At 35.1% G+C, this 18,169-nt stretch overlaps 1 protein-coding gene across 2 annotated transcripts in view; it reads left to right on the plus strand.

The window, feature by feature from the left end:
• Positions 1–12,589, plus strand: part of LOC136801429 (TNF receptor-associated factor 6-like) — a 41,261-nt gene extending 28,672 nt beyond the window's left edge. Inside the window, exons 7-12 of one of the 2 annotated variants that reach the window (XM_067058066.1) lie at positions 3,843–4,027; positions 4,604–4,723; positions 6,950–7,014; positions 8,869–9,346; positions 10,889–10,974; positions 12,030–12,589. In XM_067058066.1, coding sequence (XP_066914167.1) covers positions 3,843–4,027; positions 4,604–4,723; positions 6,950–7,014; positions 8,869–9,346; position 10,889 — 849 coding nt within the window. In that variant the 3' untranslated portion in view covers positions 10,890–10,974; positions 12,030–12,589. The remainder of the gene's footprint in view (positions 1–3,842; positions 4,028–4,603; positions 4,724–6,949; positions 7,015–8,868; positions 9,347–10,888; positions 10,975–12,029) is intronic. The other variant, XM_067058065.1, reaches the window with a different exon arrangement.
• The last annotated feature ends 5,580 nt before the right edge of the window (positions 12,590–18,169 follow it).

An 18,169-nucleotide genomic window follows, 5' to 3' on the forward strand; every position in this document is an offset into this window, starting at 1 on the left:
TTTGTTCCTTCAGATTCCTTCAAGTTTTACTGTTTAAAGAAAAACCAAACCAATAATGGCAGCTTCTCGTGATCATGACAACAACAACATGAACGGTTACTCCTCATCATCTAGCGAAGAAGACGAAAACATTGGATATCATTTTGAACTTGTTGAAAATGATTTTCAATGTATCATTTGCCACTATGTGATCAGAGGATTTACGGAGCTGCCATGTGGTCATGCTGGGTGCAAATTTTGCATTGAAGAATGGGAAAAACGTAAAGTGTAAGTCAATACTTTATAGCTATTTCAACTTAGGATTACAAAGATTTGCCCGGTCAATAAGTCAGGAAATTTTCTTTCGCGAAGTTTGGGAAAAATCATTTTCCATGCATAAACTTTTTGCGAATCTTTTGAGAGAATTAAAGTCCTATTTTTCAGTGGAGATGATTTTAGTAAACCTTTTCAATGAGATTGCGATTTCAAGTTCGTCTCTCTGGGGGCGGTGTTACGACGGGTCTTCGACAGGTTTGTAGATTGTAAGGTTCACCGCTTTATTGCCACCGGAGGAAGCCTAAAGCTTCTGAGGATGGCATTCATAGCTTCACGCATAAGGAAGTTGGTCAAACATCTCATAATTTTGTGCGCGTTTTTCAGTATTTTAGTTCCGCTTAACGGTAGCATTCTTATCTTACGGTCTCTCTATTGTTTTATCATCATCAAAAAGACTTTTCCGGAGTTATTTTGATCTGATTACTCATTTTGAAATGTCAGTTTGTCTTTTTCTTATCCCTGGAGAGTTAAACGAATCTAAGGAAATTCCCTTTTCTGGGAAATTCCCTTTTTATACCACAAGTAGTTATTAAGCGCTCTTCATAGGTTAAAAATATTGCTCTACTCAAAGTATTCGAACAGTTATGTTGCTAAACGTGTACATTAGTAAAATAACATATGAAGAGCAGTATCTTCAGATATATACGCTTTTTATAGGAAAAACCAGTAAGTCATATGATTCTGGCTGGGCTGCTCTTAAACTTATATGAGTTTTTCAGCCTTAAATGTCAATATTAATTCAAATGGAAACATGTACTTCTCAGTAATTTCTGAAATCTGAGGTTCAGATTCTTCTTAATTTGTTCTTAGGTTTTGGCCAAATTTCAGCCTCGTATTCTTATGAAATTGTTCTTATAAAAAACGTGTAAGACAAGGCACGGATGTCACTCTAAGTAGACTGTAAATCACTCCCTTGACACATTTGTTAACATTGAAAGAATTTTGTCTCCGATGAGAGGTCACTCTTAACAAAAATTACTGTAGGGCTAAGATCATTCCTTTTGAACGCAAATTCAACTCTATGTGTTCGTTTTGCTGCGGTGGCACCTTAATGAAAGTTATGGCTAGTTATCTTAATAGATTATAAAAAGTAAATTTAAAAGAGAGTTTCTTATAGAGAAAGTATATCTATAGAGGCTTGCGATTTAGACTAAATCTTTTCATACTTCATCTACTTTTCAGAGCCTGCTGTGAATGCCAGAAAACGTACGACAGAGCCAAGGTAAATATTGCTAAGTATTTTCTTAAAGCTGTTAAGCCTTTCGTGCCACGGTGCCGTGAGCACCACAGTTTAGCTTTCTCTAAAATCAAACCTTTGAGGTCGGTAAATGAGAAATTTATTATGCATGCCTCAGTGACTTTACTATAACGGACCATACCATCTAGGGTGGCTACTTAGAAAAAAATACGGCACGGATGAAACAAAAATAAATGACTTAGGAATATCTTGATTACAGCTAGATTCCATGCATTCTATTCTTTTCATATCAATTTTCTCATGAGAATAGTAAATTTTAATAGGGTATTTAATGGACTTATCAAATCTCAAGACGACTTGAAAATTATTTTTTGACGTCGCCTTTGGAACGAAGACGGTAAAGGAAGAGTAAAATAGTTTTAAATGATATGAATCCCTCTAGAATAAAAAAGTCAGTGAAATGAGTTTCCTTCTTTATAAACGTTACTTTAATCGATTCCTAATTATATAAAAATCTGTGTGTTATGCTCAATTTTAAAATAAAACTTCGTTGTTTTTTCTTTAAATTAACTTTTGGAATGGCAAAATTTCAAAGAAACTGTGTGTTATGTGAGAGATCACACTCTTTCAATGAATCTTTTCTCCGTTTCTTAACCGTGATTCATTCGGGATCCTGGATGATTGCCATGGTCACTTTTGGTGCATCGGTGAGTGCGTTGAATGAAATCGGAATTTGTCCTCGCAGCATAATAATGCTAACCCTTGTAAAGTATCTGCAAACAAAAAACGTAAATTTTATTTTGTTAAAGAAAAATAGCAGTTTATACATCGATCGAACCATCAAGCATCAAAGAAAGGCACTCTGCAAGCAACACGAACAAGGCTGCATCTGGCAAGGCTCCATTGCAGATTACAAAGATCAGGTTTGGACTTCATATTTCCTAATTGGTTGCGATTTAAAGAAAATTCTATCTACATAAAGTATGTGATTGTTAATGACAAAAATTCGAGTTCGCTATGGTATGTTTAAAAATGTGTTAAAAATCTTTCTCAATAAATACCGTCATCATCACAATAGCCAGCATTGTCAATACTTGTTCGTGTAATACGTTACTCCGTCGGGAGTGTTTATCAGATTGCTGGGATAATAATAGCCATATCACGTAAAAAATCACAATTTTCCACTTTCTTAATACTCAATTTTTTGACTTTAAAAGCTCAAAATAAACTATAGAGAAAACGAGAAAGCTGATTTAATGAAAAAGTAATACCTTAAGTTTTGAGTTAAAATAATGTGATTTCTAAACGTCCGAACAATTGAAGTCATTTATTCACCAAAGTTTTTCCAGAGCCACCAGTAGAATAATAACTAATGATAAAGGAGTTAGACATATGTAATTTGTACATAGCACCGCAAAGAGTGTGCATTCAGAAACGTCAGATGTCGTCTGTGTAATCAAAAAGTCGCCCGTCATGAAAAGGAGGGACACAAGTTGACGTGTACACATCGTTTGGTTAATTGCACAACATGTGGTGCCCAGTACAGCTTCATCAACAAAAAGGTATAACTTTTGTTTTTTCAACTTTATTTTTTCAAGAGAAATACCCCTGATTTAGTGGCCTTATAAATCCTCTAGCAAATGTGGATGAAACAATTGAAAAAATTTGAATTAAGCTAAAGAGTTTATCAAATTCAATAACATTAGGATAGGATTCCACATAGTCTGTAAGCAAGGATGGATCAGAAATCAATTTCCAAGGGGGATTTAAATATCATTCTCTCTGTGGGTAGGACGTTTTTGTCCAGGGCTTTATCATAAGAGGTGTTTTTACCATCCTTTCTCAATCAATCTTCTTTTTTCACCTTAGAAACACGAAGATGAAGAGTGCAAGGTGCAATGCGATTATTGGCAATATGGTTGCAATGAAAAGGTGAGTTCTCTAGTTTTCTGTCTGGGTTGCAATAAATGGGAGATTTGGAAAAGTCTTTAAAATTCGATGAACGGGGTCTTTATTGCCAATGGGTTTGAATTTGTCTATAAACTTGAAATTAAGGTAATTGTAGACTAATACGACGGCTTTTTAGAGAACAATGAGGAACTCTAAAAATACTCCTAAAAATCAATAAACCGTGGGAGAGAGGGTCCTACGAAGGTCCGGCGGTATTGAGAGAATCGAGAATGGGGGATAAAGCGTTTTTACGCACCTAAGATCACTTTAGTGCTCGGCTCCCGAATATTAACCGAACTTCCAGTTCTTGAAGAATTGGCCGCTGTGACATTCTGAATTTGTTTACTTCGTTGTTTTATTTTTTTATTTCGTACTCCAGGTATACAAACCACACATGGAACGTCACCTTGCCAATTCAGCAAGACGTCATATCGAACTTGTTAAAACTCATTATGACAGAATTGTAACAGAACTTAACACGACAGTCAGCTTGCAGAGTGAACACATTACAGATTTAACAACGCAACTCGAAAGAACTAAATTACCCATGGCAACCAGTTCAAGGTATTTATTCAAAGCTGTGTGTTGGCTTTTGATTAGTTTTATCTTGTTTTTTAAAACTTTTCCTACAGCTCGGAAAGTCTCCCTTCTTACTAAGTGGTGACCAAGTATAGCAAATCAAAATTTTATTATCTGAGTACTTTTATATCGCACACTAGCATACTAAAATCCTAGAAAAAATACAAAATTGTTCAAAGTGCTCTTAAGCCCATGAAATGTAATACCTTTTTTCAACTCTTTTAATTTCATTTATTGCGGCTAGCCTAAAACAGGGCACCTTCCTAGTGCTCCAGGTCACGAAAGACCGCATATGGTCAATGACCAAAGAAAGAAAGTAATCTTGCATGGTGTTAGTGACAGTTAAATAATCTGGGGATAGGCTGGGATAGTTTTTTTGTCGAATTTCAAGAAAGTTTGAGGCTTCCGAAAATAGGGTGTAAAGACTATTATACATATTATTTTGACCCATAAGATCAGAATAAGATTTTATTGATCCAATTGAACTGGATTGTGTTAGTGACAATTAATTCATTGCAAGTATATCTTTTATTATGTCAGCCCTACTTTTTCATTTACTAGCTCACCAACGGTGAAACAGACAGTTGAACCGAAAACTCTCCCCAGACCTCCAATTCGAATTTACGAAAAGAAAGAGGACAAGCAACAACAACAAGCAACAAATCCCTTTCGACCGGTTTCGTGAGTATTTAGCTCTTTTAAAGCTTTGGAGACCATCATTGTTCATTTAAGAGCCCCCTTATTGGCAGGAAGACGAAATTCTCTCCCCTTACGAAATTCAGGAGATATTTTTTCATTGATTTGAAATTTCAGATTTTAACTATATTTGAAGGAAGCACCCCTCCTCTTAAATGCCAGCCCTCTTTTAGGAAATTGGGAACCAAAAGACCCCCTTACAAAAATTCTCATATCCCTCCCTCCTCAGGTTAGGGGGTAGACATATAGTTTATGATTATGAGGGGCAGTAGTGTAGTGGTTATCAATCTTGAGTACTGGAGAAATGCCACAACATAGAACGATTGAATGAAAAATATAAAATTAAATTTGCGTTTTCCAATTACTGTTACAAAGTTGAGCAGTAAAACTGCTCATTTACATTCGTATAACGTGTTTCGTTAGTTTTTATTATTATCCTATATCAAAACTTATCAGAGGGGATGTGTGCAGCCTACTCCTATCTTGTACGTCAATCAGTGAGGCCCCCCCAGCGGACCCAAATTTCACGCATTCACGCAAAATTTTTTCGCAATTCACGCATTCACGCGAGTTTTTCTCGAAATTCACGCAAACCCAATTTTTTGGGAAATCGGGGAAATTTCGAAAAAATCGGGGAAATGTCAAAAATAGATCTTGCACATTCGCGCTAAGTTCGTAATTTACTAATTTCTGCCATTATGGAGTAAACGTCCTTTGCATAAAAAGTATGACAAGCTGTACTCGAGATATATGAACCGGATCGTTCAGTACTTGAAAAAATAACTCAGTAGTGATTTTTTCCTTAGACCTGACTATAAAACACCCGGTTTGGTAGCGTCATAAAGAGCCCCAAATAGAAAGCGACGTAATTTTTCAACTTAATCACATGCACACGCAAAATATTTATTCTTCTAACGATCGACGTCCGATCGTGAAAAGGTGAAGCTTCTGCATTACGTATCGATAGTAAGTGAAAAGATAGCGCCGCAGGGAATTTTGTACAAAAGCTGAAATTATCCAATAGTCAAACAACTCGAGTATGAAACAATGATGGCTTAGCTCAAGGTAAGGGCGCACCATGTTTACGCAGAGAGAATTTTGCATTTCTTCACTGCGTTGCTAAAATGCTCTCTTTAACACCATTGAAAAAGAATAGTCTAAATCGTTAGAGGCAAGGTTAACTTGAAATCTTGTAAAATGAATAAAAGATGACATTGTTGCGAGCGAAGCGATCAAAAAAAATTAAAAAGAAAGGTTTTAATCAGGGCTCGCCAATTAATTTCCTAACATGGAGGGGCCGAAAACATAGTGACTAAGGAGGCGCAACCATGTTTTGCGCCGACAGGAGAAAATTTTTATTTTAACCCTCTGATGTGCTTGAATGCAACTCCATTTCAGACTAATTTTGCCAAGAAATCAGGTTATCGAAAGTCTACATCATGGGTAAAAATTTCTTTGAAATAAGATTCTTTTTATTTGCAAAAACGAAGTCATGGCTGCCTCCTGCCCCAAGTGGCTCTGGCCCTTGCTGGCCCTGGCCGTGGCTGGCCCTGGATCACTCATCATGCATAACCATAGTTTTATCCGCCTGTTTTATCTTAAACAAACACTTTCAAGGGGGCAAATTAGAGTTATTTAAGATTCGAGGGCCAATACATGTTTGGCTCGAGCGAAAAATTCTTGAAATTTAAGGTGTCTAGATTGGTAGAAAGCGCATCTAAATCATGAATCGTTTTATAAAATAGAGAATTTGAAAGTTGTTGATTTTTTTGTGCACCTTCACCTGGCATCCCTTGAATTTGGGATAGGTGCGCACCTTGGGGTTTTCTACAAACTGTGAAAAGGAAAAATTCACGCGTTCACGCAAAAAATAGGGCAGATTCACGCATTCACGCAATAGAAATATGGATTTTCACGTTCACGCAAGTTTTTTCAATTCACGCATTCACGCAATTTTTTTTCGATTTTCACGCATTCACGCAACCAAAAAAGCCCATTCACGCATTCACGCAAACCGCTGGGGGGCCCCATCAGTTCACTAAGATGACTTATTTTCATAAAATAATGCTGAATAATACCCAAAATTGCCGATATTGTTCGAATGTAAATTTCAGAAATTTTCCCGAAAGAAATTCTTTCTTTGTGCCACAAAATGAAACAGTAAACGAAAATACTTCCGCTTATTTTTGAAAACTTCATTGTTTAATTTAGAGCCAAATGGGACGGACAGAAAATGTACAACATAGTGTTTCAGGGTAAAACGCTGACATTTGATGGTAAGTTGAATTTTAACACTGTATTTGTGAAACGGTCAATTTTGCCATTGCGGATATTAATAATTTTAAGCCTGGGGTTAATGAATGAACCGGGTCTAATTCATTCGGAATTTTCCACCGTGGTCATTAAATTATGTTATGTCAATTTAGCCTCTTCTGCAGGGAACAGCCAAGTTAAGAAATGCCTTCCTCAATTTTTATACCCATTCTCAACATTACCTATTTCAAAGTGAGATTTTGATGGGACCTCAAAATCAAATCCGGTGAAATCTTTACTATTTTCATAGTCATCTTGGTGGGTAATGAAACACCACCGGGAGGGGTCGTCAGAAAATATTCATTTGAAGTTGAAATTGACATTATTTGCATTGAGTTGTCAATTTCATTCTCGAGAGAGTAATCAATTTTTTTCTCTTCTGATAATAATATAAAAAGAAGTTTGGCGCGCTTTTCATTCAGCTTTTCATTCAGTTTTTTTATGAGATGGAAGTTGGTCGGTTGTCTTTTGGTTGCGAAAAATACTTACTGCGAGAGAATGAAAGAATGGTATTCTGAACTTTTGTTCATTTTCTTCTCTTTCTCATTATTCAAACTCATGCTTTGCTTTAAGACTCTCTCATAAAGGAGGTTTCTTATCTCCGGGCTAATTTTTAAGCTGGTATGTATGGATTTTCAAGGGCGGTGAATGAAAAATTCGTTAAAAAAAGCCAAAATATTTTCTTCTCTGACCAAATTTTCATAGATTTCTTGAACTTCATTTGTCGAAATATTTTTTAAATAATTTTTATTTTTCAGAGAAATTTTTACCGCTGCTAAGAAAAAGAAGTCGTATAATCGTCCCAGAAAAAAGTTTTTGGTCTTTTCGTTAAATTTTATACACGCTTTTTTTTTAATAAGAATGGTGTAAATCTATTTCATCATGGATAACCTTAACTTTTTTGGGAAAATCATCAGAAAAATATTATTACAGCATTCTTAGGTTAAGATCCCAATTCAGACTAGATTTAACATTTATTAGAACATACGTCTCAACCATAAAATGGCATTTTTGTGAAAGGAGTGAGCCTTACTTGGGGGTAATTGACAATTTATAATGAAAATGTTCATTAAAAATGGCCGTCTTGGCTTTAAGATATTCTTAGCATTATTCTTAATTTTTTGGCCATTTTCATCATGGACATTCTTATAAAGTGTATTCTTATAAAAAAAAGCGTGTACCATGAATCTGAAAAGATCTTAATTGTTTTATCCGAAATTTAACTTACAATAGTGAGATTGGAGATTTTTTGAATTCTCAGCGTAGAAATATTAATAAGTTTTTTGTTCATCAAAAATATCTTCAGCCCAAATAAATAAAGTATTTTCTTTTCAAACTAAATGGAAATTCTAATTCCAAAATTTTAACTTAAAACAATTCTTTACTCAGAAGATATCGAAATTCAATTTTATTTTTCACGGAGGAGATTTTTCCCGTTTTAAGTAAAATGATTTTTCACTGAGAAAAAAGTTTTCATACAAAATTCAAAATTTTTTCGCCATCAATTCGAAAATGTTTTTCTCGTTCAGATTGCAAAATTTCAGCTTTAAAGTATTTTTACTTTCTGAGATCTCGAGGTTCGATTTTTTTAAGTGGACATATTCTACCGACACGGATAAAAATGATTTCTTGCTGAGCAAAAAGCTTTCCTTCAAAATTCAAAATTTTTTCGCCATCAATTCGGAAATATTTTTCTCGTTCTGTTTGCAAAACTTCAGCTTCAAAGTATTTTTAGTTCTTGAGATATTGAGGTTCATTTTTTTTTGATTTTTTTTTTACCGCGTGAAAAGTTTGAATTTCTTCACTTTTCTCTTCAGATGTTTACAAAATTTTGGACGAAAAGAAATTCGCGAAATTCGAAGAAATTTTCCAACAAAATCCGAACATCGTCAACTCGTTGCGTGATGGTTATGGTTTCACACTTCTCATGGAGGCTGTTTGTAAAGATCGTTTCGACGTTTTCGTTCACTTGATGAAATATCCTCAAGATTTTTCACTCGTGGGCAATAATGGTTGGAACGTTCTTCATTGGGTTGGTCGTTATGGAACAGTTCGTCATTTGGAAAAGTTTGATCAACAAACAATCAAAATGTTGATCGATGGAAGAGACAAATGGAACAAAACACCATTGCATTTTGCAGCATGTTGGAACAAACATGACGTCATCAGATGGTTGTTGGCCAAAGGAGCGAATCCTGAATTGAAAGATGAAGATGGTCAACGCCCTGATGAACAACTCATGTCTGGTTGTGATGGTGTTACCAAAGAAATCTTTCGATCGTTTCGTTCGTCTTGGTAAGAAAAATATCCACTTTTTCATGATTATCTTTTAGGATAGGAATATTTTTTTTTCGGATAGGATTGATGAAACGCAAATTTTTTTATTTTGAATTGTCTTTTATACGAATAACATCTTTTATAAGAACAATACAATTGTAAGAAATCCTATTTCTTAGGCACGCAAATTAAGAACAGCATACAACTAAAATTTAGTTGTTCCTATTAAGTTTCTCCTTGGTTTCTTCCCAGCTGGCACACAACGCTCTTTCAACGTTCATCTAACGTTATATGACTTTCTGAACGTTAGATAAACGTTGAAACAACGTTGCGTGCCAGCTGGGTTAGAATAAGGATTTGCAATATTGATTCTTTAATTGATTTCAAATTAAAAACACTTTTATTCGGAAAGGAGTGAAATAAAGAATGAATGAACAGTCAATGAATGGATGACCGAATAAATAAGTAATTCATAAGAGAGGACTCTTTCTAGGAAATAGCATTTTCTTTCATCAAATTTTTCTTGGAAAGTAAAGGTCGATTTCCACGATGAGATAACGCGTGATAATGTGTGACAAAAAACTTGAGATAAAATTTTATCTGGTACTCGATGTAGAAATTTTCTTCCGACACGCTAAAGCTCTGAAGGTCGGGAAAATTTTAACATCTGGAACCTTTGGGTTACCATTTTTCTCTTTTTCTGTAAGGTTTCTCAGGCAGGAGAGATTTTCATGCTAAATTCAGTCGGGTGCAACCGATAGTCAAGCAAAAAGTGTAAGGACAGCTAGACACGACTGTGATGTGGTACATCAAACGATGACTACTATAGGTCTCCGATGCTATATTGGCCCGCTCCTTCAGAGCTTTAGCGTGGGCGGCCGCCAATACACCATCGGAATATTAGATAAGATAAAATTTTGTTTTCTGAAACTACACCTGTTATTTCCTTTCGTTCAAATTTTAAACAAAGAAAAGTTCAAATAATAAAAAAATGTGACTTAGATTTTGCCAGGTGAGTGGCGGTGTCATTTGATTTTGTCATGCGTTATCTCACAGAATTCTTTTTAAAATGAATTTCAATCCAAGAACACATGATAACGCGTGATAAAATTTTTTTTAGACGTTTTTCCACTACGAGATGATAAACAAAAAATTTTCGTGATGGTGTGTGACAAACATGCTTTTAATAATAGCATACAGTGGAAACTAGCTGGGAGACCCGGCTACAATGTCCGTGTGGTTTTGAGGTATAGCATTTAGTTCGAGCAGAAAATATCAGAGTTTTGACATAGTACTCACTGATTAGCTATGGGATGGATTTTGAAGTATAATTTTTGATTTGAGAGTATGGTCTCCAGACTAAGTGGAAACCGACTTTTATAACATACAGTAGAAACATACAGTCATTACAATAGAGAAAAGTATAAAACAATAAGATGAAAAAATATTTACGACTTCATGAAAAATGATCAATTTAGTACAATGTACGAAACTATTGTAGTGTTTTTTTAACAGACTGGTTGTTCTATTAGATAACCATGCATTGGGTTTTTTTTACAGATCGATGTTTTGATGGGTTGATCACACAAACATTTCCTTTCCTTCGAAAATTTCCACAAATCACTTCTCTCCACCAACTCGAAAAGGTAAAAGAATTTGATTACTTTTTTCAAGGCACTTCCTCTAAAATCTCAGACATCGGGCTGGTTAGTGACGTGGTGGTATACCCTTAAAACTTTTAAATCCTGGTGCATAAGGGGGGGGGGGTCGGTATTAGAATCTCAGATTGTACTAAAATGATTTTGGAGAATTCTTTGCATAACCCCACTATTGAAAAGTACTTTTTTAGTACTCTTAGGTTCCAAATAAACGGGCCCCCCCGCTTGTTAATTTTTCGAAAATTTTCCAACCCCCCCGGACCTTATTAGGACACCTCCGTTTATTAATCTCTAAGAATATTTTCAGATCTCAAAGAGAAGGCCCCTTATTTTGCTCTAAATAGCCTGATTTTAAGCTATTTTTACCGTATTTTTGGGTTTCAGAAGTACAATTTCCAACCCCCCCGGCAATTAGGTCCCCCCCGTTTATTAAAATCTAGAAAATTTTCCAACCCCCCCGTTTATTCGAACCCCCCCGTTTATTTGGAACCTAAGAGTACCAATGTACTAAAATTTTTATGATGAGTTTGTTTCAATCTTATTCAGTTCTTAATAAATCTATGATAAATCACGTGGTTGGATTTTTAAATCAAAATGTAGATACTCTAACTATGTATGATTTGGCAATGTTCTTCCGTTGATTTGATATTAGTGAACATTTCGAAGTACACTTTTTTATAAGAACAATTTTATAACAACAACGAGGCTCAAAATTCCCAAAAGATAAGAACATTTTAAGAAAAATGGCGAGCCCGAATCTACTCAATTTCAAGTAATTTAGGGGACAAAGTAGTAAAATTGGGTATAACATTTATAATTTATAATAATTTCTCAATTACATCCAATAATAAATAAAAATAGTATAAGAACAATTTGAGGCTCAAAATAACAAAAAAAATAAGAACAGCCTAGCCTCAGCAAAATTAACTGGTTCTTATGAAAAAAGTGTGAATGGTTCGATTTCGAATCAGGTGTGCTTGATAACAATATTATTTGGTGAAAACAAAGTCTGAAATTTCCTTATCTTATGTTTTTGTTTTCAGGTCTATCGTTCGTTGTTGCTTTCCAAAGTCCGAAATCCGTTTCACGTCCCTCGCCGTTAGTGGTGCTCGCATTTTGTACACGACCTCCTTCTCGTTTCTCGTACACGACGTTATTCGTTCCTCGTACACGATATTATTCGTTTTTCGTACACGACGTTATTCGTTTTTCGTGGACAACATGCTTCCTTGTCGTTTGTGACGATACTTAATTCGCAGACACTGTCGTTATTTGTCTTCGTTGCTCGTTACCCTTGGAGTCTTTTTCAACAGTAGCAGTTTAACTTGCTTGTCCATTGATTGGAGTAAAGACCAGTTTGGAGTTTCATTTAGTGTAATGGTTTTCAGATTCAGTTGTCATTCGTGGTTATCACAGTATCATGTTTTCACATACAATGCATTTTGAAACAGTGGACTTTCTTCACAGTGATCCTGGCAAAAAGTAAACCGTTTACTGGAATCACGCGATGCGTGTCGTTTATTCCGGCTAAGTAGAACTTTCAATAGATACCTTAACCAAGGAAACTAATTTTGGCGAGAAATAAATTTTGAGAATTTTGCTAGTTTTGCCTAATGTGTTTCCAGATATAATTGACAGTTGAAACAAGAATGCCTGTAACTTTTGATATAATTTCGAAACTTTTTCTGTTTGTTTTAGAGAATCAAAAGTGCTATATTTGAATGTATTTTTGGTTGAAAAATTCGTGATTTTTAGCGGTTAATTTGATGAAAAAATTGCTTTTATCTCTTAAGCTATACTTCTTTTTACAACCATGGTAGTTCAACCGGTTAAGAGGTTGTCAAAGTAAAGGCAAATGGAAAAGTCCTTAGGAAGATAATGGGACCCGAAATACCCCTTGCTAGCACTTTTTTTCTGTGAAACATCAAATCTCCAAATTTTTAATTTTACTTCTCGCCAAAATTTCTCATTGATTCAGAACTTAATTTGTTGGGCATTTCGGAATTGAAAAAGATTTAAAAAGTCAGCATTTATTTTGGATTTTGATGAACCTGCAATCAGCTGGACAAGGACCTGAAATAATTCTGGCATCAAGTGATTTACGAAAATTTTATATTTATTTTCACGAAGAAAAAACAAGAGTTCATAAAAACGAAAAAATACATTTTTTTATTTTTAGAAAAAATTTGAATATTATTATTACAGAATATAAATTTTACATGTATAAATAGAGTAACTTTGTATTTATTGCAGTTTCAACCTAAGAAATATTCAAGAAGTCCGATTGAACTTTTAGCGATCCATGCTAACTTTGGGAACGAATTTGTCTGGGTATGTGTACCCAGTATCTACCGCTAATTTCAAAATTCATTGCCGTAGAGGGTCTGTTGTCATTGTCTTTTCTCATTTGAGATTTTTCAAACGCGCCTTAACCACTCGGCCATCGAGTCACAACTGCGATGGTATTTACTCCAAACTCTACCCGGGGGCTAAAACCCTAATCAGGGGTTAACTCCCATCCCTAACCCTACATGACCCTACCTGAAACAAATAATCTAACCGGGAAATTTGAATCTACTACCAATTCAATCCAAAACATAGGTCAAACATCGCGCGGGTAGGCGGGTCAAAAATTCTAGATCGGCGGTTGGTTTAGCCTGGACTTGTTAATTTATTGCGCGCACAAGCCCCGACAAAGACAAAATCTTTTCGATCAGTTGCTTTTTAAAGGTCCATTCTGCTGCGCGCTGGACCAAAAAATGCTGAAAATAAGAACATTTTAAAAACGTTTTTAGGCTTCAAATCCAAAATAAAAACCATGAACATATAAACGACTGGACATCCATCTCCTTTGTATTTTTGTAGAAAAGTCTGCTAGCTTCGTTGCCGCCTCGTTAAAAGCATAAAATGAAACAATAGATTTTGATGATATACCACTTGGGAATACCTTGCTAACAACGTCAAAACTTCGACAAAAGTCTCTGTCGTTCTACTCTTCTCAAGTCTTTTATCTATATCATAACAAAGATAACAGAGGCAAAATCATCGTCAACTTGTCAAAACTCCGACTAATATTTCTAAATTTTGACTTGTCAAAGTGTCTAATAATTTTAGAGAGTGTCACATGCTAATTTTGATATTATTATTACACAGGCTTTCAACTTTGGCAAGCTATTTCTTTCGAGTCATAAAAAAAATTATTGGAGTGACAAAAAAGATTCAAAAGTTTACACGCAGTTGAAATTCTGCATTTCAGAGTTTAAAATGTTGATAAAATATATTGCAAACTTGTAAAAAAATTCGAAAATAATTTTTTTGTACATTAGGAGTAGTGTTCAAGCTCTATCAATCTTTTTACCTAAATAATTCAAAGAAATAAAATTATGACGGAATATTGTCGGATTTTTCATACCAATTTTGAAATACAGGCGGCAACGAAGCTCGCTTCAAAGAGACCATTAAAGATAGATGTCCAGTCGTTTATATGTTCATGAAAAAACTAAGAACATCCGAAGGCTTTGAAAATTTTTGACGCTCTTATAAAAAAAACGTGTATTGGTTTTACCAATGATTTATACAGTGTGATCATACAGTGAAAGATTGTGAAGTTGGCAGGGTCCAAGATGTTAAGATTTTAGCCTTTTCGATTACTGCAGTAATTTTTGTTAACAACATTTTTGTTTTCAAAACTTGTAAAACTATTCTCTTCGTCAGCCTCATATCCTGCACTATTGATAGAGAACTGAAAAGAAAGTACAGTAAATTAAAGAAATATGAAAGATGTGCACTTTCAGATACTTATTTTCGTATAATAAAGCCGCAAGAGAAGGTAGCGGGTGGTGTAAACGAAAGTGAACTCGCTACTTACACATGACACGATCAAAAATTAAATGAATTCCTCGATTCGTCTCCCCTTCATGCGCTATAATTGATTAGATGCTATCAATTTCAATTCTCCTTTATTCTTTTCCAAGTTATTCTTGTACACTTAATTAAGCACAAGAATAGTTGGGAACTGTGTTGTTGGGAAAAAATAGAACATAACCGAACCCCCGGAAAAGATATACGGCAAAAACAACTAGAGAGAAAACCAAAAAGGCTTCAGAAAAATGCTTCAGATGCGTGTACGGACGGCTTATCAAAATATAAAAATTAAAGTAAAAAAAACTTGTGTGGTCATTCACCGGCGGGTAGTATATTGCGAAATCTCATAGCAGACCATCCATTCATTCTGCGCATACCATCACGCTCTGTATGCTCTAACTAAAGAGATATGGCTATTGTGATAAACCAAACTGGACAGATTATCTCAGTCTTAGACGGACGGAGCCGCCCATTGCATAGAGCTGAAGTACAAGTTAAAGCGAATTTCCTACCCAGGATTTGACAAATCGTTAAATCCTCCCCGTGCTAGTCTGAATCGCAGACCTCTACAAAACCCCTGGTAGTATAGGTCTGCTTAATGATCTACCAACCGCTTTCCGGTTCGCAAAGGAAATCTTGGCGAGTTAATAATTTGATTGACATTGATGGGTACGCGAAAACGATCGTTTCGAACGTTTTCAATGGAATGTTTACATTCGAAATTCGAATTCCAGACCAGAAAAACAAAACAGAAAAAAGATAAAAAACAATCCGATGCGCGTATTATGTACAGTCTGTAGATTTAATTTTGACTTTTGCTTTTATAAGATATCTGGTCTGTAAATTTATCAAAACTTTTCCATCAGCTCTTCGGTCGAAGCTCGAAAATTACAAATATAAACACAAAAGTGAAAGAAAACAACAAGAAACACTCTAATCTCTTCAAAGAATTGAAGCTAAGTACCTGAAAAGATACAAAGGCCACACAGTATTAAAAAGTGAAATGCCAAAGCTGAAGAAAAGTTCTTTGTTTGTTTTAACATTTAAAGACCCTTGTTGGAGGAACAACAACACTCCCTTTTGTAGAATCATAAAGAACTAATGTCAGAAATATTCAATATGACCCCCAAAATGTACTGTATATACATAACTAGAATACCTTGAAATAATCTGCAACGTATATCTGTAGAACTAACAAAACAATTATCTGGAGCCAAAGTGATCAACTGATGCAGTGTGGTAAAAAGTTATACACTCGTACAAGTCCAAATTCAAGCATCAAAATTTAGTTTTACGAAGCAAAATTTTGTTGGTGCACACAGAAGATACATCAGGGCACTTAAATTCAATAAATCTAATTTCTCATCTTTTACAAAATCTCCACATTAAACAAGAAAGGAGAAAGAAAAACAAGCAAACTTCCTTTCGCCTACTTTTTTTTCGAAATCCAAATATATTTTCCAATCTATGATTTGGTGCCTCACAGAAAATTTGAACATTACGTAATGTTATATTTGTAGACACTCGCCAGCTAAAAATGTCTTTAGCCGTATATCGGCTAAAGGCGGCAAATCTCTGGACAAAGGAAATATAGCTTATTAAGCATCCTCTATAAGGAGCACGAATCCGTTAGTGGATGCCAGCAGCCTATCCCCGTGCGTGGTGTTTATATTATACAAATTCCAAAATCAAAAGTAAAATTTTCTGCTAGTTTAAAAAAAATATACACTACTCGAAAACAAAGTAACCGCTAAATTTAATCCTTCGTCAAAATACGGCGTATAGTTTACGGCTTCATTCTTTCTTACTTCTTTTAACGCACCCCGTGGATGATGATCTTTGCGTCTATTGATAGCTTTCTTTGGGATTTGTTCTTCGATATTCTCCCTTCTATAAGTAACTACTTTATGTTGATGGGGAGGGGGGCGTACGGGGTTTGCGATTTCCGAAATACCGAATAATTTTGCTAAAAATTTCCGAGATTGCGTAAAAAAATACTTGCAATTCCGATAACGATTATTATTTATTTGGAGTATTTTTCCTCATTTCGACTAAATTTTCATTAAATTTGATTTTTCATGTATAAATTCCGAAAAAGGGGGATAAAAACTTCATAAATATAATACCGAAATTCTGCCTGAAGCAAAAATTTACGGATTTTTGATACCGAAACAATTTCATCATCCCGAAATACCGAAGGAATTTATTGCCCGATTTCCGAAATTCCGAAAAAAGGGTCGATCTCCGCAATTCCGAAATACCTTTACTTTCGCAGTTATCTGATATTCCGATGGCGGATTGGCGGCCTCCCACGCTAAAGCTCTAAAGGGAGCGGGCCAATTTCCCATCGGAGAGGAATGATGTGCCGCATCCTCAGTCGGGTTCAACAGCCCTTGCCCGTAAACGTAAACCTAAAACTAGTCATAGCTTTCACTAAATGCCCCCACATAAAGATCATGTCAAGCACTTACAAAGCTTTAATGCATTAAAAACATTAAAAAATAATCAGGAATAATTGATTGATTTAATTATTGATTGATTGATTGATTGATTGATTGATTGATTGATTGATTGATTGAGGCATTTGCTTGAAAAAAAATTATATTAATTCCATTATACTTGAAGAATTCGCAGCTTGATAATTTAATAAAATTTAAGGAAAAGCTGGAAAAGCTTTATATAGTGGTGAATAAATCAACAAGGTAACCAATCAGAAATAGCTTGTTTTTTTCATTGACTGCTATATTTCAACAATTCTCAATTGCAACTTTGCCTAATAAACAATAGTCAAGGTTATCAAAAGGTCTGCGCCATCTTAAATAGGGTGAAATAGAAACCAATCCTAGTTAAGACCCGGCCTCCACTTGCGTACGCTGTGATTGCACTTCTCAAACAAAATCTTCTATTTTATTGGTCAAAAGAAAAATAAGTGAAAGCCATTGTGGTCCATTCAGACGTACAGTCGAGAAAAGTTGAAATGCGCCTAAATTTTTTTTCAAGTGCATAGTACTTTTTCATGATGCAATCTTTTCTCCAAGCTGAAAGGATTGAAGCCATTAGGATGATCGCAGCGCAGACAATGAGGAGACGTGCCTTCAGGAAGCTAGACTTTTTGAGTTTATAGCTATATATACTTTCACTTTATGGTGTTTCTGTGTGACTGCCTGTGTACCTAGTCTAACCACCGTTAAATACCTTCGGGAAGATCCATCCTAACTTGGAAAGCCAGAATTGAAGCTATTTCACCAAACCACTGGAGCGTAAGTTATTTAGGCTATCACAACTGCATGAAAAAGTTGAATGTGCGCATGTAAAGTTA

This window comes from Clytia hemisphaerica, unplaced genomic scaffold (genome assembly GCF_902728285.1).
Source record: "Clytia hemisphaerica strain Z4C2 unplaced genomic scaffold, Clytia hemisphaerica genome assembly, whole genome shotgun sequence".
Lineage (NCBI taxonomy): Eukaryota > Metazoa > Cnidaria > Hydrozoa > Leptothecata > Clytiidae > Clytia > Clytia hemisphaerica.